Genomic DNA, 9695 nt, shown 5'->3' with positions numbered 1-9695 from the left:
CTCATCAGTAAACAAGACTGTTTGAAAATTAGTCTTCATGTATGTCTAGGCCCACTGCAACCATTTCTGCTTGTGAGCATTGGTTAGGGGTGGCCGAATAGTAGGTTTACGCACAACTGCAAGCCTCTGGAGGATCCTACACCTTGAGGTTCGCGGGACTCCAGAGGCACCAGCAGCTTCAGATACCTGTTTGCTGCTTTGTAATGGAATTTTAGCAGCTGTTCTCTTAATTCAATGAATTTGTCTGGCAGAAACCTTCCTCATTCTGCCTTTATCTGCACGAACCAGTGTGTGCTCTGAATCAGCCACAAATCTCTTCACAGTACGATGATCACGCTTAAGTTTTCGTGAAATATCTATTGTTTTTCTACCTTGTCCAAGGCATTGCACTATTTGACTCTTTTCAGCTGCAGAAAGATCCTTTTTCTTTCCCACATTGCTTGAAACCTGTGGCCTGCTTAATAATGTGGAACATCCTTCTTAAGTTTTCCTTTAATTGGGCTCATCTGGCAAACTAATTATCAGAGATGTCTAAGATTAATTTCAGTGGTCCGAAGAGCCCTGAGACACAATACCATCCATGAGTTTAATTGAATTATAATTTTTTTGAATGTTTATCACACTTACATCCAATTTGCATAATAATTTGGAACGCGGTTGTGGCAAGCAGCGGGGCGAGGGACCGCGAGAGCAGGCCAGTGACGAGTGTTAATGAGTGCCAGCTGCATGACACACTGGTCTCGTCTCGCGGCCATTATGATTTGTACATGAATTCCAGGTTCACACTCAGCTAGATCAAAGAATCCCCATATAATATGCTGAAATTTATAGTATTTTTGAAAAATGTTCATATAAATCTGTATTGGCCTGTCTTCGTTTTTCCAACAGCTTGATAATAGCCTTGCTTTGCATAAATGTATAGCGCACAAGACAATAATGTAGTATGCAAATCCAAATGTTTATTGTATATAAACATACAGAGAAACAAACTTCATTAATAGTGCAATATAATGAGTGCAATACAAAAATACTCTGTAAAGCTTTGGTTAAAAGTTCAGGCGTCATCAAGCTACGGCTTTGTTTTGAATAAGTAACAACAAATTACATATTGTGGCTTTGAAAAGATTAAATATTATTGTAATTCTTTCTATAAGTGATCTGAAATAATCTCATTCATGAAGACAATTTCAGTTGTGAAGAAAATGTATTTCTTCACAACTGAAATGTATTTCTTCACAACTTCATTTGAGTGCACAGGAAAGAACTTCACGTTCCTAGACTGGGCCTCTGAATCTGCCAAGAAAGATGATGCTGTTAGTGGGGTTGTGTCTGATAAAGAACATGAAGGGGTGATCAGCCCTGAAAATCTGGGTTTCTGGAACCAGGGCACTGCCCTCCAAATAGACTGCAGTTGCTGCTGTCGCCTCAGTGCCTTCCTCATTCACGTTCACAAAGGCCTTGTGAATCATCTCTGAAATGAAGAGGCCGTCCTGACTGCTCATGCCAGTCAGATTAGCCTTTGATTCCTCGAACACAGAGCTCATACCCATCCTTTGCAGTGTTGCTGATAGGGAGCTCTCAAACTCCACCTTGAACTTTGGCAAATAGATTTTGACATCTATCCGCGTGGACATTTTATCTGATTTGGTCCAGTCAAGCAGCTTGTCAAGGGTCAACTCACTCTCCAGCTGTCAAACACACACACACACACACACACACACACACACACACACACACACACACACACACACACACACACACACACACACACACACACAGAAAAATAACATTGGCTACAAACTATATTATTTTTTTGAAAAGTGATTATGGCACTTTTGCTGACCTTCAGAAGAGGATCAGAGCCGTCCTGAGTTTCGTTTGGAAGAAGGATCAACATGCTGAGCTCATAATTTTTATATGGCAACTCCAGCACCTGCAGATCATGCTCTGGGATGCTTCTGATGGGGAACGTTTGCTCTTGGTACATCATTTCTACAGGCCGGCTCTCATTCTGATGGAAGACAAATTTTATTGGATGAAGAAATGCACAGTATATACAAAAGTAACTTTTACAGAGTATCTATTTACATCATGTGCAAATAACCCGCCTGATTGGCAAATGCTATTTACTCACTGGACGGATGATGCGACAGATGATGTGATTTGGCATATGGCTTTCTGATATTTAGAAATGTAACCTTCATGTTGGCCTTTTTTACAGCCGCCCCATATGTATAATCATAAAAAGGCCTTTAACCTATACCATTCAAAATAGCTTTAATCTGGTATGGCATGCAATCTGATTAGCTGTGCGACTGTGCGTGTGTAAAACCTGTCCCCCACCTTAACTTGAGCTGATCTTACTCTGCTGTCTACTCCAGGGAATACATTTAACACCTGGGGTCAACGATCAGGACGATAGTGCCAACCTGGAGGTCAGGTTTTTCATATTGCGATTTCTGGCGCGTTTGCAGGGTGGGAAGGTAGAACCTGATGAAGCGCATCCAGAATTGGTCCGCAAGAACTTGGCTATGGCACCACCTGCGCCAAATGATAAGTTCATATTCCAGGTATGTCACAGGAGGAAGTGAAGAATCTGGTCACCCCATCAGAAGGGAGTTTGGTGTGATGGGGTCAAGATCAGAAATGTTAGATGAAGTGTAGCCTAGTGGCTTGGAATTTAAGATCCCTTCAATCTCCACCAACACAGGGTACAGTACTTCGAAGGTGACAGACTGGGCACCTAGTGTGTCCGCAAGGCCTGTTTTACGGAATGAATATCTCTTTCCCAGCTCACACCAAAATGTGGAGAATTAGGAGGATTGAAGTGGAATTGTATTTGCTCTTGCAGTACTGGGACAATGGCTTCATATGCTTCTGTCAGTTCTCTCTGCCCTACTTTGAAATTGGTCTCTTGATCTGATAACAGCTTGCTTGCTTTGTTCAGAAACAAATCGTCTGAGAGCCATGAGGAATGAATCAGAGTTGAGACTGTGAAGGACGTCGATGTAAACTGCCCGAGTCATTAGACATTTGAACAGGATGCCCCATTTCATCTCATTTCTGTGACTTACTTTAACAGTATATGGACCGAAGCAATCCATTCCTGTTGAGTAGAAGGCAGGCTTGAATAAACGTAATCTAGCTGGAGGGAGGTCTATGTTTTTTGGTACCTCAGGGTTTCTTCTCCACTTCTCACTGTCAACACAAGCACTGTGACACCGTTTGATGGCCTCTCTACCTCGGAGAATCCAATATTTATGCCAAAGCTCGGCAAAGACTCTTTTAGGGCCTGGATGGTGGAGTTTAGTGCCGTAAGTCTGTATGAGCAATTTAGAGACCAGGTGTTTCAGGTCTAGGACAATGGGGTGCACGTTATCCGGATCTAGAAAAGGGCTTCACCGTAGGCGACCTCCTACTCTGATCAGCTGATTTTCATGGTCAAGTTCGGGGGCAAGTGCCTTCAACTGACTGCTCCTCGGAAGTGATTTGCCTGTGGTTAACTGCTCCAGCTCCGAGGGGAAGCGCTCCTCTTGAGCTTGATGTAGAATGCAAATTTCTGCTGTTTTGTAGTCATCAGCTCTCAGACTATTGCCGGCCGCCCCATGACAGGCTGTGGACTCTAGTAGTTCTTTGAAAGTCTTATAACGCCTAATGTCAGGAAATGACTGACTAAATGTGAAGCAGGTAAGAAGGCAGTTAACTGTTTTACAAAGCTCCTCTTCATTCCCAGCCACAGGATGTGGGATTTCTGGCCACAGATTTAGAGGATCTTTGAGAAAGGATGGCCCTTGGTACCAATGGCTGTCTGTTCCCAGCCTACATAGGCTTTTACCCTGTGTTATATCGTCTGCTGGGTTATGAGTTGATGGTACATAACGCCATGTGTGCTGTTCTGTTAGATCCTGAATCTCTGCGACTCTGGTTTTGACAAACACTTTAAATCGACAAGAGTCTGAATGCAGCCAAGTGAGGACTGTAGTGGAGTCAGTCAACAGAGTGAATTGGTGTATGGGCAGGTTCAGTTCCGTTCTGACTACTTTGGCAAGCTGTGCCCCAGTCAGCGCAGCACAGAGTTCCAGGCGAGGGATCGATTGTTGTCTTCTGGGTGCCATCCATGATCTGGCTGTGAGGAAGGTCACCTCTACCTCACCACGTTGATCCTCTGTGTGGAGGTAAGCGACTGAACCATAAACTGAACTATAAGCATGCTCAGAGGCATCGCAGAAAATGTGTACCTTTCTCTGACTCAGGTCTGTGTCTCGGATTAGGCTGGTGTAACACCTTTGAAGAACGATGTTTTGCAGGACAGGCAGCTCATCTACCCACTCTGACCAGTTCTGTAGAAGATCTTCAGGTAAGTGTGGTTCATCCCAGTCTATTTTCTTATCCCAAAGGTGCTGCACTATGAGTTTGGCTCTAGTGATGAAGGGAATGAGGTACCCCAAAGGGTCATATTGACTGGCCACAATTTTGTAAATGGTACGAATGGTTGTCTCAGTGGTTGCTATGGGACGATACTTGTAAGAAAGCGTGTCCGTTTGGTGATTCCAGAGAAGCCAAAGAGTTGATTCGTGGGTGTCGCTCTCCCGAAGAGAAGAACCTGTCATTCATAAACGTTGGGTGGATACTGTGTTTTTAGGCCCCTCCAGAGGAATCACAGAAGTGACCTGTCTTCTGCTGATGGCAATGGAATGCACCTAACACAGGCCCTAGGAGCAAGAGCTTGTTAAGGTTTTGACCTTGATATTGAAACAAGCAATTAAATACAACTCAGTTCTTTCCATTGTGTTGGACCAGGTAATGGGGAATGTACCAGTTGTTGGTTGAGGATGTTTCTGCACTTGGTTCCACCTTGACTGCATAACCTTCCCGCTCTAGTTTCTGAATCTCCTCAGTGTGGGCAGCTGCTTGCTCTTTTCTCTCCATGGCTTGCAGATGAGGGAGAACAGCATTTTTGGGGGCCTTGAGGTATGGCATGTTCTCAATGTGCAACAGTGGGGTTGCATAGTGCTTAAAGCCATCCACCTCTTCTTTCCACCTCTCTGTCTGGATCTCGTGCTCATCTTTTCACTTTGCCAGGGAAACACGTTTATCTGCCAGAGTCTAACGTAGATTTACATTAATCTTATGTTCAATGTTTGCGGAAATAAATATGGAAAAACGTATTTTTTTATTATTAGCGAACTTATTTTACATTGTCATTATTGGGTATTGTTTGTAGAATTTAGGGATTTTTTTTATCGTAACAACAAAATCTGGAAAAAATTAATTAAGCACTGTCAATACTTTCTGTAAATTAGTGCATGTGTGTGTAAGCACAATCAGTTGTAAAAAGATTTTAAAAAGTGATCTCCAGTTAGCATCACCCTTAAAAGAAAGTGGACTGTACCTGGTTTATCTTAAAGGGCATTTCTTTAGTGTTTCTTGCTTCAAATAAGTGCATCCAGTTTTCTTTTAAGTAGATGGCATTAACCAGAACTAAACGAGTCATCGCAGTCACCATTCCCGGCTGGAGAAGATCTTTGATTTTATCTGAAAAATACAAGTTTGTGTTTCTGACTTCACATCTTTGTCTAAAGATCAAGCTTGTATACTAGCAACAGGTCTAAACTAATTTGCATGTAATTGTTTAATTTGAAACAGAAGTGTATATGAAGTGTTGTTCTCACTCTCCGTCTGCTCCTCCACCCATGTGTTAATGAGCTTTCGTGAGTCCTCAGCCGCTCCAATGAAGTCCACAGCCTGAAGCTCAGCGTGGTACAGCTTCAGCGTGGACTCCAGATACTCCTGCAGCACAAAATAAAGCCACCGTCTCACAGCACACAGAGAGCATCAACATGTCTCATTATTACAGGCCGAATGGACTCACGGGTAAGAAGCTGAAGGTTTTCTCTCCATAGAGGCGGTTGGCCAGTTTGAGGATGTAGGAGGCCGATGGACTGTTGATCGATGAGGTGAGGGACTCAAAATGAGAGTGAACATCAGAGACAGAACTGAAGGACAAAACCTGCACAGAGCAAGACAACAGGTGAATCTCACAACCATTAAGATGAGCTGATCAGGCATAACATTATGACCTAATATTGTGTTGGTCCCCCTTATGTTGCCAAAACAGCCCTGACCCATTGAGGCATGGACTCCACTAGACCCCTAAAGGTGTGCTGTGGTATCTGGCACCAAGATGTTAGCAGCAGATCCTTTAAGTCCTGTAAGTTGCAAGGTGGGGCTTCCATGCTCTGACCCAGTCGTCTAGCCGTCACAATTTGGCCCTTGTCAAACTCGCTCAAATCCTTACGCTTTCCCATTTTTCCTGCTTCTAACACATCAACTCTGAGGACAAAATGTTCACTTGCAGCCAAATATATCCCACCCACTAACAGGAGCCGTGATGAAGAGATCATCAGTGTTATTCACTTCACCTCATAATGTTATGCCTGATCAGTGTATTTTGGGATTGTGATGTATGATAATAGCATGAGTGCATCACTATAAAAAAAAAATCTGTACATGAACTCAAATATAATAATGTATGCGTAATCGAGGTGCTGTCTGGGGGAGGGCTGTGAGGTCAGAATTTGGCCCAAACCCAGAGTCCTCCCCTTCCTTGACTGGGTTAGAAACAGCCAAGAGTGAGGCGATGGGGTGGTGGAGGGATGCTGTGAAACTTGTCGTGGGACAGAGCTGAGAGACGGATGGTGCTGGTCATATAATTAGAATATCATCAAAAAGTTGATTTATTTCACTAATTTCATTCAAAAAGTGAAACTTTTATTTTATATTCATTCATTACACACAGATTAATATATTTCAAATGTTTATTTCTTTTCATTTTGATAATTATAACTGACAACTAAGGAAAATCCCAAATTCAAAATGTCAGAAAATTAGAATATTGAGAACAGGTTCAGTATTGAAGACACCTGGTGCAACACTCTAATCAGCCGATTAACTCAAAACACCTGCAAAGGGCCTTTAAAATTGTCTCTCAGTTCTGTAGGATACACTATCATGGGGAAGACTGCTGACTAGACAGTTGTCCAAAAGATGACCATTGACACCTTGCACAAGTAGGGCAAGACACAAAAGGTCCTTGCAAAAGAGGCTGGCTGTTCACAGAGCTCTGTGTCCAAGCACGTTAATAGAGAGGCGAAGGGAAGGAAAAGCTGTGGAAGAAAAATGTGAACAAACAATAGGGTTAACCGCACACTGGAGAGGATTGTGAAACAAAACCTGTTCAAAAATGTGGGAGAGATTCACAAAGAGTGGACTGCAGCTGGAGTGCTTCGAGAACGACTACGCACAGATGTATGCAAGACATTGGTTACAGCTGTCGCATTCCTTGTGTCAAGCCACTCTTGAACAACAGTGTCAAAAACGTCTCACCTGGTCTAAAGACAGAAAGGACTGCTGAGTGATCCAAAGATATGTTCTCTGATAAAAGTAAATATTGCATTTCCAATCTGGGTCCCAGAGTCTAGAGGAAGAAAGGTGAGGTTTAAAACCCATGTTGCTTGAGGTCAAGTGTAAAGTTTCCAGTCAGTGATGAAATGGGGTGCCATGTCATCTGCTGGCGTTGGTCCATTGTGTTTTCTGAGGTCCAAGCAAGGTCTACAGCCATATAGCTTACCAGGAAGTTTAGAGCACTTCATGTTTCCTGCTGCTGACCAACTTTATGGAGATGCGGATTTCATTTTCCAACAGGACTTTTTGAATGGAATTGGTTAAATAAATCAACTTTTTGATGATATTCTAATAATTATATGATCAGTATCATATACTTGCTTTCTCTTGCGCTGATTGGTTGATTTACACCTGAACGTGCTCCTCCCGACATTTTTTTTTAAATAAAACGGAATTTAAAGTTTATGCCGTTAAGAAAGGTGTTTGAGAACTTTATTCAGGTGATAAGGCCACAGGTAAATATGACATTCATTATAATAGGTTTGTGTGTTAAAAGTATTTTTAAAACCCAATAAATGTTTAATTAAATAGCTTTCAATTCAATACTTTAATGTTGATTGTCTATCATTAATTTTTTTAAATATGTTTCATAGAGACATCAGTATCTTTATATTAGTATCGGAGATACTGGCCTCCATTCATAAAAACATGACATTACAAATAACATTTAAAATATACTTTAAGTACATTTTTAAGTTGTTACTACATTAATTTGCAGAGTAACTGTGAAATTATTACACTATAAAATAATTGCAATTAATAACCATATATTAAATATATACATTAATGTATATTATTTTATTACATTATTTTGACTCGGTGTGAGGGTATTCATCTCGAGTTGGTGTGGGACATAGCCTACTCTGCAAGAACAAAGATATTTGTCTGTTTTCTCGAGGTGGCTTCACGAGAATCAGGTGCCACCGCATTAACCCCGCCCACTTTAGATTTATGACCAATGATCACACTCGGACACCGCAAGAAAAAAGTTCTGCTCAGAAAAAAAAGTGTTATGTCTATGGCTCAGACGAGAACAAGCTGCGAGAACTCCCAAAACAGTTTGTTCTCGCAACCCTGGGAGCAAGAACTTTTTTCTCTTTTTCCCCCTTCTATGTGACGGCCTGAGTCAGTGGTGCAGAGCACAGCAGCTCTCACTGAGCCCATCCCATCAGAATTGAGGAACTGATTATGTAATGTTTTTACCATTCGTGCATTGATTAAAACGAGGGCTCTGTGTTGAAAGTTTTGCTAAATCTAACAAATAATCAGAACAATAACACCAGATTTCCAGTAGCCTACTGCACAATGTTTTCCTTTATTAAATTAAAGTAACGGCGCGGCACGACTCGCGCGCTTTGCAGAAGAGCTGCAGTCACACGAACGAAAACGGGCAGAAATATGTGTGCTAGGTAATTACATGAAGTTGTATTCGTGAAAATCTTGTAAATATGATTTGATTTATGATTCATGCCAAGTTGAAATGAACTAAAACAAGCAAACAAACTCGCTCATTTAAGAACGTGCACTTATTGCATGTACGGAGAGAACATGTATTGTTTAAAATGCAAAAGCATAGTTCAGTTGAAATCTTGCCCTCTTTGGCTTGCTGATGCTGCAAACTGACTAAATAACAGCACTGAAATAAGAATGCGCTGTTTATCTTTTAGTTACATAGGTAGGAAGCGTTTTGCGGCTAAAAACGCCATATAGGTCTATAGACACGATTTCATAAAAGTTAGTTTAACTTGAGTGCCGCGTCATGCACGATATTCTGCAAAAGCTATAGTTATGCGTCTAGGGTGACGTTTACATTAAAAAAAACTGTATAAAAGTAAGGAAAGGCTTATGAGTAATCCTCATACCTTCTCCATTTCTTTGGCTGTCTCTCCTCGGGCTCCCAAGTAGACCATAGCGAGCGCGGCGCTGACGCTCAGCGGGGAAAAGAACATGTTTCCCTCCGCGTTACTCGCGCTCAGAGCCCGATAGAGATCCAGAGCGAAGAGACTGTTAGCGCGACTGAGACCCTCCATAGCTGGGGATGAAGACACTGCCACAAATACAAGCCAAAACGTCGGGTTTAAGAAGTGACGAGACATTTTGAACCGAGGCGTCGGAGTTTGTGTCGAGAATAAGGATGCCAAATGAAGCCCCGAGAATTTTAGGTTAACGGAGAAATCACGTGACCACTGTCAAACGAGGCGTCGGAGGCGTTTCTGAGCAGCACTGCAAGC

The 9695-nt window shown here is 42.1% G+C and overlaps 1 protein-coding gene across 1 annotated transcript; it reads right to left on the bottom strand.

Moving 5' to 3' along the window:
• Positions 1-939: 939 nt before the first annotated feature.
• On the bottom strand, positions 940-9666 carry LOC137040941 (leukocyte elastase inhibitor-like). Its single transcript, XM_067416784.1, has 6 exons — positions 9327-9666; positions 5873-6010; positions 5673-5790; positions 5393-5535; positions 1844-2011; positions 940-1688 (listed from the first exon to the last, which is right to left on the bottom strand). The coding sequence occupies exons 1-6, from the start codon at positions 9558-9560 to the stop codon at positions 1275-1277; spliced, it is 1215 nt and encodes a 404-aa protein (XP_067272885.1). The 5' UTR covers positions 9561-9666; the 3' UTR covers positions 940-1274.
• Between the last annotated feature and the right edge of the window lie 29 nt (positions 9667-9695).

The sequence above is a fragment of the Pseudorasbora parva genome, chromosome 15 (assembly GCF_024679245.1).
Source record: "Pseudorasbora parva isolate DD20220531a chromosome 15, ASM2467924v1, whole genome shotgun sequence".
NCBI lineage: Eukaryota > Metazoa > Chordata > Actinopteri > Cypriniformes > Gobionidae > Pseudorasbora > Pseudorasbora parva.
The sequence above is the reverse complement of the archived record's forward strand: the minus strand, read 5'-3'. Positions and strand labels throughout refer to the sequence as shown.